The sequence below is a fragment of the Mobula hypostoma genome, chromosome X1 (assembly GCF_963921235.1).
Source record: "Mobula hypostoma chromosome X1, sMobHyp1.1, whole genome shotgun sequence".
NCBI lineage: Eukaryota > Metazoa > Chordata > Chondrichthyes > Myliobatiformes > Myliobatidae > Mobula > Mobula hypostoma.
The window spans coordinates 49,963,903-49,979,212 of NC_086128.1; the positions used below are offsets into that span (position 1 = coordinate 49,963,903).

Below are 15,310 nucleotides of genomic sequence, written 5' to 3' on the forward strand. Positions count from 1 at the left end.
GCCATTGAAATAAAGCTAGAGGAAAAGAATTTTAACAAAGACGAAGGTCTCACTCTAAGAAATAACTGGAATTCGATTGTAAACAAGGTTGGACAGCAGAATCCTGATTGGATGAGTACTAACCAATTAGGGAGGCCGGACTATGGGGGTATAAATACCACTGGACTAGACTTACCCAGGCATCATCCCTGAAGAAGATGGCAGAGTTTGTCATCGAAACAAGTTATAATCGATACCTGTACCCGGCTTGAAGCCTGAGGAGAGTTTATTCAGTAGTAGATGTTTCTTATTGTGAGTGTACATTTTACTTTAAATGAAAATAATGTGCATTGATTTGCCAAGCTGTTGTTTATCTTTGTGATATATAACAGTATAAAGAATATCAGCTAAGTTACTGAGCTTACCAAGTATCTATGGGTGAAATGCAAGTTTAATACATGTGGAGTATACCGAATTTGTGAAATGTTGTAATTTTTACTATTTCTCTGAAAATGATGGAATTTAGTTTAAACCCCAGCTGTTTTTAAACATGTATTGCAAAAATTTACAGTATATTAAGCATGGAGATTGACAGTAAGATTTTCATTAATTTTCCTCGTGGGAATCAAACAGCTGGTTCAGATCGTACTGTAAAATGTGCAGCAAAACCTATGCTCTGCCTCATCAATCTGATTCAGAAGACATAGTGTAACAGCAGGTTGTGATTTCAACAATTTTAAACTCTTCACATGAAACAACAGTTGTTTTTTCAATGTTTATATTTCTGTTTTGGTGAAAAGTGGAAATAGGGTAAAGAACCACCTTTAGTTTATTTATTGTCTTTGCGTAATCTAATGGACAGGAAAACTCTCTAATGAGAGTCTGCATTGACTTCTTGTTTTTTCACATTAGTTTTCAAGCAACCTTTTCTATGTTCTGTCCTTCATTTATAGTCTGCCTATATAAAATATTCTCGGGTATTGATCTTGTCTGCCTTATAAATATATAGTAAGTTTATAATTTTATTAATTACTCATTTGCAAAGAAAATAATGTTATTGCACCTTAAAACCTCAGAATAAACAATCAAAGCCCACATTTCTGTAAATGCAGGATGTTGTGCTCTTAATATATTTTTTTGTCCTGTCCTCTATCTTGAATAGTGAAGATATCAAATGAGATAAATTCATTGATATGTCTTCTTTCTCATCCCAGTCTTTAAGAATAGTGGTTTATGGTTTTGAACATCAAGCTAGCTGGAAATCACCTAAAGGACATTGATCACTCCATGAGCAAATTCTTTAAGTAAAACTGGTTCAAGCTGGCAAAGTCTGTTATTGAGCAGACTGCAGCATTATTGGAAGTGTTCCAGAGACCTGGTGAGGTACCAAAAGCAGAAGTCTATAGACGTTGAAAACCTGAAGTTAGGCTCAAGGTGTTTTGTAGCTCAGACAGCATCTGTGAAGAGAAGAGAGCAGCAAAGTTAATATTTCACATTGATGACAGTTCATTAGAAGATTTAATGAGGTGTATCTGAGGAAGCAGTAGATGGTTTAGTTTTTAACTTTTGACTATTCATTTGAGGATAATACTTTGGAAAAAGGTAATCGGCACTGGGTGTTGAATTGTATTATGGCTGAAAGACTGATTTTTGGTGTATCCATTCCGATGGCACAATTCTGTTTTTCATACACTTTTTGGGCTTTGTTAGATTGTGTTCAAAGGGGGGATCATGTTACCTTTCCATTTTCTAGTTGAAGGACATTTAGACCAATTGTGATACGTCCTCATTATTATAACCATGGCCACTTACAGGTTTGTTTGTGTGCTTAGGGTGGTAGGAGATGATGGGGTTTTTAAAAGCAGCAAATTCAATTTAACCCTCCCATGTAAGTTTTTAATGGAGATGGAGTGACAAATTTATTTACAGAAAACTTGTTGATTATTGAGTCTCCATTTTAAGTCTAACATTTACAAACTGGAGTTCCCAGGCCTTAGGAATCTGCCATAAAATAGACTTTTTCATCCTTTATTATTTGAGTATATGAATAGAGCACTTTGGTTGAGAATATTTTGATGTGGTAATACTCTTATATTTCAATGTAATAGTTTTATGAAATTGATGGGTATATTTTATACCATAGTGTGATAATTTTGGGTGCTCAGTTATGAAAAGTTTGACTGCAAAAGAATAGATCAAATTTTGCTAATTTTGTATTACTTTGTATGTAGAAGAGTTCAAATATTAATTGGATAACTATTTTGCAGCAAATGTTCATAATTTGGATAGAGTATTTTGCATGGACTTGGCAATGGCTACAGAGAATTAATTTAATGTTTCTCTCTTTTTAAAAAAAAAATCAGTGCAGACTTCAGATAGAAAAGGTGCAAAATCCAGTGAGAAGAAAGAATAGAATAAATATGAAATATACATTTTGCTCATTGTTTTAAATTTGCACCATAGATTATATCATGGCTTGCATTTATAGTTATAAAGAATTATAAAGATCATCTGCAAATTAATTTTATTTTTAAAAAATTCAGCTCATGAAATTTGAATTCTGGTTGGTGTTGAGGTCACTTCGTATAGACATTATCTTTACTTCCCCATCTTGTCTGTCAACACGTTTTCTCATTTTTTTAAAAATATCTTAAATACATTTATGTGGGTTCTTAGCATTTCCAGCAATCCAGTTTCTGTAACCTTGCATGCTTATCATAGAAACCATAGAAACTACAGCACAGAAACAGGCCTTTTGGCCCTTCTTGGCTGTGCTGAACCATTTTCTGCCTAGTCCCACTGACCTGCACACGGACTATGGTCCCTCCATACACCTCCCATCCATGTATCTGTCCAATTTATTCTTAAATGTTAATAAAGAACCCACATTTACCACCTCATCTGGCAGCTCATTCCATACTCCCACCACTCTCTGTGTGAAGAAGCCCCTGCCAATGTTCCCTTTAAACTTTTCCCCCCCTCACCCTTAACCCATGTCCTCTGGTTTTTTTCTCCCCTTGCCTCAGTGGAAAAAGCCTGCTTGCATTCACTCTATCTATACCCATCATAATTTTATATACCTCTATCAAATCTCCCCTCATTCTTCTACGCTCCAGGGAATAAAGTCCTAACCTATTCAACCTTTCTCTGTAACTGAGTTTCTCAAGTCCTGGCAACATCCTTGTAAACCTTCTCTGCACTCTTTCAACCTTATTTATATCCTTCCTGTAATTTGGTGACCAAAACTGAACACAGTACTCCAGATTCGGCCTCACCAATGCCTTATACAACCTCATCATAACATTCCAGCTCTTATACTCAATACTTTGATTAATACAGGCCAATGTACCAAAAGCTCTCTTTACGACCCTATCTACTTGTGACGCCACTTTTAGGGAATTTTGTATCTGTATTCCCAGATCCCTCTGTTCTACTGCACTCCTCAGTGCCTTACCATTAACCCTGTATGTTCTACCTTGGTTTGTCCGTCCAACGTGCAATACCTCACACTTGTCTGTATTAAACTCCATCTGCCATTTTTCAGCCCATTTTTCCAGCTGGTCCAGGTCCCTCTGCAGGCTCTGAAAACCACCTCTAATCTTTGTATCATCAGCAAATTTGCTGATCCAATTTACCACATTATCATCCAGATCATTGATATAGATGACAAATAACAATGGACCCAGCACTGATCCTTGTGGCACACCACTAGTCACAGGCCTCCACTCAGAGAAGCAATTCTCTACCACCACTCTTTGGCTTCTTCCATTGAGCCAATGTCTAATCCAATTTACCACCTCTCCATGTATACCTAGCGACTGAATTTTCCTAACTAACCTCCCATGCGGGACCTTGTCAAAGGCCTTACTGAAATCCATGTAGACAACATCCACTGCCTTCCCTTCATCCACTTTCCTGGTAACCTCCTTGAGAAACTCCAATAGATTGGTCAAACATGACCTACCACGCACAAAGCCATGTTGACTCTCCCTAATAAGTCCCTGTCTATCCAAATGCTTGTAGATTCTGTCTCTTAGTACTCCCTCCAATAACTTACCTACTACCGACGTTGAACTCACCGGCCTATAATCTCCCGGATTACTTTTCGATCCTTTTTTAAACAACGGAACAACATGAGCCACTCTCCAATCCTCCAGCACCTCACCCGTAGACAGTGACATTTTAAATATTTCTGCCAGGGCCCCCGCAATTTCAACACTTCCATTATCAATTACCTGATTTTCTTCTTTTCTTCCCCCCCCCTCCCCACCCCCCCCACACTAGGTGCTTGTCCAGCAATTTTTCGGTAAAATTACAATGGAATGGAGTGTTGTGCTTTTATAGAGCAGGGGAAATAGCTTCTTACCAGTTAAACATTTTGAGTTATGATATCCTGAATTATATTTTTTTGCCTGAATCCATCGTCAGCATCAGGCCTGATGCTGTCCAAAGCATCCACTTTCCATGCTTTCTGTCTGCTACATACAAAAGAGAGAAAGTACAATGAAATGAATATACACAGAGGCTGTTAGCTTTAGTCTGAAGCGCATTAAATAGCTGAACTTTTTAAGCTTTTGCTGATAATTAACAGATTGGAGGTCCAGGCGTATGAGTATTACTTCTGTTCAATTTAGGACCAAACTATCATCATCCTTTCACCCATCACTAATGTTGAGAAAGAGGTTGTGAAATAGCTCCTTGAACTCCTACAATCACTGTAATACTCACACTGCCATTGGCTGTAAAGTTCTGAAATTTCAACCAGGTGAGAATGAAGGAACAATGGCATACTTCCAGGCCAGGATGCCAGTTAGAGAGGTGGTGTTCTTCATGTGCTGCCATCAGCTGCAGGTTTGAGGGGTGCTTTTTGAAGAAGCACCTGGTTCGCACTGCATTAGTGGTGCTGGTAATGAGGGAAATAAAGGTAGAAGGTGGTGAATGGAGAGTGTATCAAGCAGGTTGCACTTAGTCAAAGTTGACAGAAAATATTCTATAATACGTGTAACATTCCCTGTAGATTGTGGAAATGTTCTGAGCAGAGTAAGTCATGGATTTACCGGAGCACATCACACCTTTTGAGCTGCTTCATGTTGCTTTGATATTTCTGATCAAAAAATAGATGGGCCATGCTGATTTCCATGATGAAAATATTGTGTATTATGGTTAAACTTATTGCAGACTATTAGTCTGCATACTATTCTTTCTGTGCCATGAATGTGTCACTTAGCAAGTACTGGCTAGACTACAGGGTTTTACCACCTCCCCCCCCCCCCCCCACCCCGGTTCAGTCCCTTCCCACTTACCTCTGTGACATCTCACATGCTCTTGATCTTTTCAAGGATCTCGGGTTCCCTGGCCCCCATCATATTTTTACTATGGATGTCCAGTCCCTATACACCTCCATCCCCCACCAGGAAGGCCTCAAAGCTCTCCATTTCTTTCTGGACGCCAGACCCAATCAGTTCCCCTCCACCACCACTCTCCTCCGCCTAGTAGAACTTGTCCTCACTCTAAATAATTTCTTCATTGGGTCCTCCCATTACCTTCAAACAAAAGGGGTAGCCATGGGTACTCGCATGGGTCCCAGCTATGCCTGCCTATTTGTTGGCTACTTGTAACAGTCTGTGTTCCAAGCCTACACTGGTGACCATCCAGCACCTTTCCTACGCTGCAACGTTGACTGCATTGGTGCTGCTTCCTGCACCCATGCTGAATTCGTCGATTTCATCCACTTTACCTCCAACTTCTACCCGGCCCTCAAATTCACCTGGTCCATTTCTGATACTTCCCTTCCCCTTCTTGATCTTACTGTCTCTATCTCCGGAGACGGCTTATCTACTGATGTCTATTGTAAACCAATGGACTCTCACAGCTACCTTCATCCAACCCTGCTACTTGTAAAAATGCCATCCTCCTCTCTCAATTCCTTCGTCTCCGCTGCATCTGATCTCCCCCTGGCACTTGTCCTTGCAAGTGGAACAAGTGCTTCACCTGCCCCTACACCACCTCGCTCACTACCATTCAGGCCCCAAATGTTAAAAGGCCTGAACAGATTAGATATGGCAAAGTTACTTCCCATGATAGGGGAATCTAGGACAAGAGGGCATGCCTGCAGCATTGAAGGATGTCTATTTAGAACAGAGATGCGGAGAAATTACTTTTAGTCAGAGGGTGGTAAATCTGTGGAATTTGTTGCAATGAGCGACTGTGGAGGCCAATTCATTGGGTGCATTTCAGGCAGAGATAGATAGGTTCATGATTAGCCAGAGCATCGAAGGGTATGAGAAGTTAGGGGAGTTGGGATGACTGGAAGAATTGGATCAGCCATGATTGAATGGTGGAGCAGACTCGATGGGTACAATGGCCTACTTCTGCTCCTATGTCTTATGGTCTAAACAGTCCTTCCAGGTGAGGTGACACTTCACTTGTGAGTCTGTTGGGGTCGTATACTGTGTCCAGTGCTCCTGGTGTGGCCTCCTGTGAGATCCGATGTAGATTGGGAGACCACTTCGTCAAGCATCTATGCTCTGTCCGCCAGAGCAAGCGTGATTTCCCAGTGGCCACCCATTTTAATTCCACTTCCCATTCCCATTCCGGTATGTCCATCCATACCCTCTTCCACTGTCGGGATAAGGCCGGTTGGAGAAACACACCTTGTATTCTGTACAAGGTAGCCTCTAACCTGATGGCATGAACATGGACTTCACAAATTTCCAGTCATGTTTCCACCTACCTTCCCTTCACCAGTTCCCATCCCCTTTCCCTCTCTCATATATCTTCTTGCCTGCCCATCACCTCCCTCTGGTGCTTCTCCAACCCCTTCTTCTTTCTTCCATGGCCTTCTGTCTCTTTCACCAATCAACTTCCTAGCTCTTTGCTTCATCCCTTCCCCTCCAAGTTTCACCTGTAGCTTGGTATTTCTCTCTCCCCTCCCCCCACCTTTCAAATCTACTTCTCAGCACTTTTTTTTCTCCAGTCCTGCTGAAGGGTTTTGGCCCGAAATGTCAACTTTTTTTTCCATAAATGCTGCCTGGCCTGCTGAGTTCCTCCAGCATTTTGTGTGTCTTGCTACAGGGTTTGTTCTGTGCAGTTATTGTTAGAAGTGTTGTGAATGGAGCTAAATGGTACAATCATTTGTGGACGTACCCACATCGAATCCTATGATATCATCGAAGAAACAGCCTCAAGTATGAAATGTATTGTCCAGTGTGACTAGTTTTATGCTCCTTTGAAGCAGGAGATTATTAATTCAGCTGATGCTTTTTAAAGTGACCTCCAGTGATACAATTCAAATAAAAACATTCACCAGTTTTTATGAAGGACTATGGAGCTGAAATGATGTCGGTGTCTCTCTTTGCAGATGCTGCCCAACCTGCTGAGAGGTTTTCTGTTGTTGTTTCAGATTTCCAACATGGACAGTTTTCCTTTGATTGAGGGAATATTGTTCCATAAAGCAGTGTTTTAATGCAAGGCAGTTGAAGGTTAAAGTGAGCCTGTAGTATAAGTTATTCACTTTCTAATTGTTTGAAACCTGTCAGATGAAAGTGTACATTGTCACAAATATACCCAAACTTAACATTAACTATTAAAGGAATCTTTAACTGTTCTAATCAACATTTTCACTTCAATGAAACTGTTCTACAACAACACTATGATTGGTTTATCTTTGAGAATATTAACTGTATTCCATAATTGAGTTAAAGTATTTCACTTTTAGATGTTAGTGAAATTAACAAAGTGTGCATATTCTTAACTTAATGTATCTATTTATGTACTCGTACTTTCTACTAATTTGAAATGACCATAATTAAGGTTACCAGAGGCACAGAGATCAGTTTTTTGAGTAGTCTGTTTTCATGGCATTAAAGTGCTTGCAGTTTTTTAATTTAAAGTTTGCATCTGGCAAACATTTTTTTTTCTTTGAATTCACTCATTAAGCTTTTCACGTACAACTAATATAGCATTTAAGCACAGCAGAATCTGCTTTATGACAGTGAACTGGAACAGCGTCAAGAAAAATTTGTAGTGGTTGGCATTAGGAGGAAAATTATATTTAGAATTTGGACACAGAATGTCAGGTCCAAATTGGATAAAAATGCTCTCAAAGGTAGAATTGGCATGCTTCTTAGTCACCAGAGCTGAGAAGCAACTTGCTTCATCCAAAGTGATGCAGTGTTCTACATTTCCAAATGCTGCACAATAATTGCAGGGAAAAATGGTAAGTGTGACAAGTCCATTTCAAAAATATTGTATAAGTTGAGAAGAGAAACAAACTGGAGGCATTAAATATATTTAATATGAGTTTAGCATTTGTTGACCTGTCTTGTCACGGGGGATAAGTTGCAGTGTTACAGCTGATTTTTTTACGTGTTGCTAAAAGGTAGATCCCAGGTAATGAGCTAATGTACAAGATAGGATTGTTGGACAAAATAGAGTTATTTAGACTGAGAGGGAGAGAGTGCTCATTTTTTTCAAGTAAGCTGTATTTTCTTACACACTAGATACAGTTATGGTGAAGGTGATGAAGAGGAAAATTGAGACAGGCCAAACCTGCATCTAAATGCTTTTCCAATTTTTTTTTTAGCCTGTATATGATTCATTCATTTTCTTTTTAACATATTTCATTTTTATGTATATTTAAGGTGCCTCCGAGTGAACCCTAAAGGTTTAGATGAGGAAAGTAAAGATTACCTATCACTCTACCTGCTGCTAGTCAGCTGTCCAAAAAGTGAAGTAAGAGCAAAATTTAAATTCTCCATTCTGAACGCAAAAGGTGAAGAAACTAAGGCAATGGGTAAGTGAAGTGACAGTATCCTTCAGGTACAGGTTTAGCAATTTAAATGCGGTTCTATTTATTTGTGCAACCTGGTCTAAAGTAACAACTATTAATGACCAATGTCTCCCAGCCTTGTGTTTCCCTGGCCTTATTGGCCAGTCATTTCTTTAAAAGAAGTATTTTCCAAAAGTTTTGGATTGTCTAATATCTTTTGTTTGAGACTAGAGTCCTTGGACAAAGAAGGTTTGCCAAATCATTCTGGTCATATTTTTAAAACAAAAGCATTACAATTAAATTTGGAGTTTGCTTATTCTGATCAGACATAATTGCTTTAAATGATACCTTATCCAAGAATAGTGTCTGTGTACATTTGTTATCAATGGAAAATGTGTACCTTTATATAAACATCCTCCCCTTCTCCCACCCACCACCAAAAATAAGAAATTACTTTGTCATCAGTTGATGTACTACTTAGATTTACAAGAGTTATTCATTTATATGCAAGTGAAAGTACTCACTTGAGTGATGGAAGTTATAGTGCTCACAACTGCAATAAAAAGGCAAGCAGCAACACTCTATTAACCTTCACTCTGTAACAGCATAAAAATTGCTGAGCCAGGAAATGTGGCTTTAGCTGAAGGACATAGTAATGAGGGTTCCTACATAGATTTGGTCATTAGGAGAAGAAATTACCAACTGAATAATGAATTGCTATTGGCAACATGTACTATAGCCTCATTTAACAAAACAAAAATGAAGAAAGGAGTTATCATTCTATGACGAGACTTCCAACTTAAGCTCTAATATTACAGATGTGGCTGCTGGTTTGTTGGTAATTGGAGCCACGCCTGAACTTTGTAAAACCTTTTGTCGATTACATGTCTGCAGTTGTCCATGTCCAGTCAAACTTGAATGCAGGGTGTTTCAATCTTATGGTTTCAAATGTAACGATTAGAAGGAAGGGACATGAGAGAGAAGGATTTTCATCTGTTGTAGGAAATGGGAACTAAGGTAAAAGAAACGTGGGTTGCTCTTTCCAGCCTGACTATATGTATTGTACTTCCCATTTTAAATTAGATTTTTAAAAATTAGAATTAACTATTGAATTTTGAGGAGGTATTAAATTTGAAAACTGCTCATCTTTTGAAGTCTTTGAGAAGTCAGAGAGATATTCAACCCATTTTGAGAGCAGGAGAAATCTCCATTTGATTTATGTACAGGGTTTACAGTTGGCTTGTAGACAGCAGAGGTGGAATGACTGGTGTCATTTCACAACACCTAATTTTGATAGGATGATTTGTTTTGTATGGCATAAGAGCCCAATAAAAGTTGCATATTTGTTCAGTGTGTTTGGCAATCCTCAGAGTTATGCAGCTCTAATCTTTTAAATAGATAGTCCTGGAAAAACTATATGGTAGAACTATAACTAAATGAAAACAGAAAAGACGAGTTAGCACTTTAGAACTAACCAGAATGCTTCATTGGACATTAATTTATTGTTCCTCAGATACTGAAGGGCTTAATACATTTTCAACATGTTTTATTTGACTTCAATCACTCTTGTATCTGAAGGGGAGCAGTTGTCATTATAGTTTAGTTGTGCTATCAAACTGACATTTTAAGAGAAATTTGATGTTGATTGAAGTGCCATACTTGCATGAAAGTGTTACACTACTTTCTTATCCAGATATTGCATCTCTATATAGTATAATTTGTGTGCATGCATGAATTGTTCATGCATTCAGCAGTCAATTTTTTTACATGCTTTTTCTGCATCTCGAATACTCTACATTTACATTTGAAGTCACTTTTTACACTTTGCAAAGTTTACATGAGCTTCGTTTCTATAAAACTGCAATGCAAGTCTTAATGCTCCTTTGAGGGCTTGTGGAATAGAATTCATGGCCTTCTTGCACAAAATTTTACACAATGTATGATTAATATTTTTTCAGAGAACTGAACAGCCTTTGTACTCCAGAAATCTCAGATTTTGAAGAAAAGGAATGCATTTTTTTTTACATTAGGGGGAAATATGTTTGGACTGAGAAGTGGAATGCTTAATGATTTGGGAGATTTAGTATTGTCAAGCACTCCCAGCTCTGGCATTGGCTAGAAAGAAGCCACTGAAGTTTGCTTTTAAAGACAAACCTCAGGTTTGCTTAGAAGATGTCAACCACATTTAAGTCTTAAGTCAACTAAGTGACAATGGCTTTCTGTAACTGAGTGTGAACTTGAAATTAGATTCCAGATGCTTTCGCGCTCCATTTCTGATTCTTTAGCAAAGCAGTGTTCATTATTTGCTGCAGTTGACAAAATATATAGATTATCATTGTGAATTATTTTCAGTGCATTCATCAGTATAATTGCTTTCGTTATTCCATAAATTTAATTACTCGACTTGCAGGATTGGTTTAATGTTTAATTTGAATATTTTGAGTAAGCCAGCTCAGATGTTAAACTCTTAATTGGAATTTAAAGTTATAGCATTTAACAAACTCAATTTTAAAAGATGTGGACACTAAAATTTTAAATTTGGTGTTTATAGAATTAGAATTGCATTGCCTTATTAACAAGTTGTGGTGTGTTTAACAAGCTTCTGGAACTGTTATCCACTGAAATTGGGTTTATTGAAGCACAAGAAATTGGAATAAAATTTTAATGTTAAATCAATTGAATTCTTTCAGCTTAATAATTCATTGGTGTCTTTGGAGCCTACCCATTATTTTCATCAACTGGAATCCATATACAGGATGTTATATTGGTGGCTAAACCTTTTCTATTGAAATGCAAATTAATGTGAATAATAAGACCATAAGACATAGGAGCAGAATTAAGCCATTTGGCCCATTGAATCTGCTCCGCCATTCAATCATGGTTGATCCTTTTTCCCCTCCTTAACCCCACTCCCCAGCCTTCTCCCCATAACCTTTGATACCATGTCCAATCAAGAAACTATCAATTCTGCCTTAAGTACACCCACGACCTGGCCTCCACGGCTGCCTGTGGTTTAAAAAAAAAATTCACAAATTCACCACCCTCTAGCTAAAGAAATTTCTCTGCATCTGTTTTAAATGGACCCCCCTCTATCCTGCAGCTGTGTCCTCTTGTCCTGCAGTACATTGGAAACATCCTTTCCACATCTACTCTGTCTAGGCCTTTCAATATTCAAAAGATCTCAATGAGATCCACTCTCATGCTTTTAAATTCCAGTAGGTACAGACCCAGAGCCATCAAAGGTTCCTCGATTGATAACCCTTTTGTTCCCAGAATCATCCTTGTGAACCTCCTCTCCAATGCCAAAATATTTTTTCTTAGATGAAGAGCCAAAAAATGTTCACAATTCTCAAGGTGAGGCCTCACATCGCTGCTCTTGTATTCTAGACCTCTTGAAATGAATGCTAACATGGCATTTGCCTTCCTTACCACTGACTCAACCTGCAAGTTAACCATTAGGGTGTTCTGCACAAGGACTCCCAAGTCCCTTTACATCTCAGATTTTTGGATTTTCTCCCAACTTAGAAAATAGTCTGCACAGTGCTACTACCAAAGTGCATGACCATGCATTTTCCTTCTGCAGCCTACCTGTTTCCTCAACACTACCTGCCCCCCACCAATCTTCGTATTATCTGCAAACTTAGCAACAAAGCCATCTATTCCATCATCTAAATCATTGATATACAGCATAATAAGAAATGGTCCCCACACGAAACCCTGCGGAACACCAATAGTCACTGGCAGCCAGCCAGAAAAGAATCCTTTTATTCGCGCTCACTGCCTCCTACCAATCAGCCAATGTTCTAACCATGTTAGTAACTTTCCTGTAATACCATGGGCTCTTAACTTGACAAGGTGCCACACATGATGCTGCTTATCAAAGGCCTTCTGAAAGTCTAAGTATACAACATCCAGTGCATCCCCTTTATCTATTCTACTTGTAATCTCCTCAAAAAATTCCAACAGGTTCGTGAGTTTCCCTTAAAGAAACTATGCTGCCTTTATCCTATCTTGTCCTGTGTCACCAAGTACTCCATAACATCATCCTTAACAATTGACTCCAACATCTTCCCAACTATACAAGTCAAGCTAACTTGTCTATAATTTCCTTTCTGCTGCCTGCCTTCTTTCTTGCAGAGTGGAGTGACATTTGCAATTTTCCAGTCCTCTGGCACCGTGCCAAAGTCCAATGAGTTTTGAAAGATCACTATTAATGCCTCCACAATCTCTACCGCTACCTCTTTCAGGACCCTAGGGTGCATTTCATCTGGGCTGGGTGGTTTGTGTACTCTGCGGTCTTTCAGCTTTTTGAGCACCTTCACCCTTGTAATAGTAACTTCTCTTCCTTCACACCCTTCAACATCTGGCATGCTGCTAGTGTCTAACACAGTGAAGACAGATGCAAAATACTCATTTAGTTCATCTGCCATCTCCTTGTCCCCCCCCCCTTATTATTTCTCCAGTTTCATTTTTAATGGTCTCATCTCTTATTTTTTACATACTTGAAAAAGCTCTTACTATCCACCTTGGGATATTGTTTGCTAACTTGCTTTCATATTTCATCTTTTCCCTCCTAATATTCTTTTAGTTGCTCTCTGTAGGTTTTTAAAGTTTCTCTATCTCTATCTCTTATCTTCCTGCTAATTTTTGCTTTGTTGTATGCCCTCCCTTTGCTTTTACATTAGCTTTGACTTCCCTTGTCAGCCATGGTTGTGCTATGGCTTTTGAGTATTTCTTCATTTTTGGAATACATCTGTCCTGCACCTTGCTCACTTTTCCTCAGAAACGATGCCATTGCTGCTCTGCTAGCATCTCTTTCCAATTTACTTTGGTCAACTTCTCTCTCATACCACTATAATTTCTTTTACTCCACTGAAATACTGCTACATCAGACTTTATTTTCTCCCTGTCAAATTTCAAGTTGACTCCATCATATTGTGATCACTGCCTCCTAAGGGTGCTTTTATCTTGAGTTCCCTGAGCACCTCTTGTTCATTATATAACACCCAGTCCATTATAGCTGATCCCCTAATAAGCTCAATGACAAACTGCTCTAAAAGGCCATCTCATAGGCATTCAACAAACTCCATTACCAACCTGATTTCCCCAGTCTTGTTGAAATCTCCCATGACTATGATAGCATCGCCTTTTTGTCTTGCCTTTTCTATTTCCCATTGTAATTTGTGGTCCATGTCCAGCTAGTGTTGGTAGGCCATCAGGGTCCTTTTACCCTTGCAGTTTCTTAACTCAACCCACAAGGATACAACATTTTTCCAATCCTGTGTCACATCTTCCTACTGATTTGATGCCATTCTTTACTAGCAGATCCACATCACCCCCTCTGCCAACCTTCCTATCCCTCTGATACATTTTGGACATTCAGCTCCCAACAACAGACTGTCAGCCACGATTCAGTGATGGCCAACAGCATCATACCTAACAATCTGTAATACTGCAACAACATCATCCATCTTACATTTCTTATACCTCATGTATTGAGATGTAACACTTTGACTATATTTGCTACCCTTTTTGATTCTACATCCCTAATGCACTGATACTCACCCTGCTGGCTTTAATTTTGTCCTGTCATTTGCCTGCCCTTCCTGACCGACTGACTACACGCTATTTTTGCTTTTTTACCATCCGTCCTATCCCGAGTCCCTTCACTCCGGTTCCCCCCCCCCCACCAAATTCGTTTAAACCCTCGCTAACAACTCTAACAAACCTGCCTGCAAGAATATTGGTTCCCCCTTGGGTTCAGGTGCAGGTCATACCTCCCCCAGATGAACGTGAAGCCCTGCACCCTGCACCAGGTTCTCAGCCATGCATTTATCTTTTGATTCACCCTGTTTCTACCGTCACTGTTGTGTGGCACAAGTAGCAATCCAGAAATTACTACCCTAGAACTCCTGCTTCTCAGCTTTCTGCCTAGCTCTCTAAATTCTCTCTTCAGGATCTCTTTGCTTTTCCTTTTCCCAATATGCACCAAGACACCTGGCTGCTCTTCCTCCCCCTTCAAAATGCTGTGGACGTGATTATCTCTACCTAGGCTTGATCAACTTTACACTGACATTAAACTAAGTAGAATCAATGTAATTTTGTTTTGCAGAAAGTCAAAGGGCATATCGATTTGTGCAAGGAAAAGACTGGGGTTTTAAGAAATTTATTCGAAGGGATTTCCTTTTGGATGAGGCCAATGGACTCCTTCCTGATGATAAGCTGACATTGTTCTGCGAGGTATGTCCTTCAGATGCAGAATGCCACCTCATGCTATCTTTACAGTAGCCAGCAGAAATCAGTATTGCTATCACGAAGAAATAAGCTGATAACAAGTGCTCGTTAATGTCGTACTGGTCTCCAGAATGTTCTTTGAGAATTATAAGGTACCCCATGAGCCACTCTGCATAATAATGTTAATGTCTTAAAACATTTTCAACTACTATCTGATTAACTCTTATTTAACAGATGCACTGTTCTCTTTCATCTGACTGTATTCAATCTATGATTGTTGGGATTATGCTGTATTGACACCCATGTTTTCAGATAATGTTGGCTGCT

The 15,310-nt window shown here is 39.1% G+C and overlaps 1 protein-coding gene across 10 annotated transcripts in view; it reads left to right on the forward strand.

The window, feature by feature from the left end:
- spop (speckle type BTB/POZ protein) overlaps nt 1–15,310 on the forward strand; it is a 133,647-nt gene that overhangs the window by 83,422 nt on the left and 34,915 nt on the right. For all 10 annotated transcript variants that reach the window (XM_063037891.1, XM_063037893.1, XM_063037896.1 and 7 more), the window contains 2 exons: nt 8,622–8,773; nt 14,862–14,989. In XM_063037891.1, the coding sequence (XP_062893961.1) occupies nt 8,622–8,773; nt 14,862–14,989 (280 nt within the window). The remainder of the gene's footprint in view (nt 1–8,621; nt 8,774–14,861; nt 14,990–15,310) is intronic.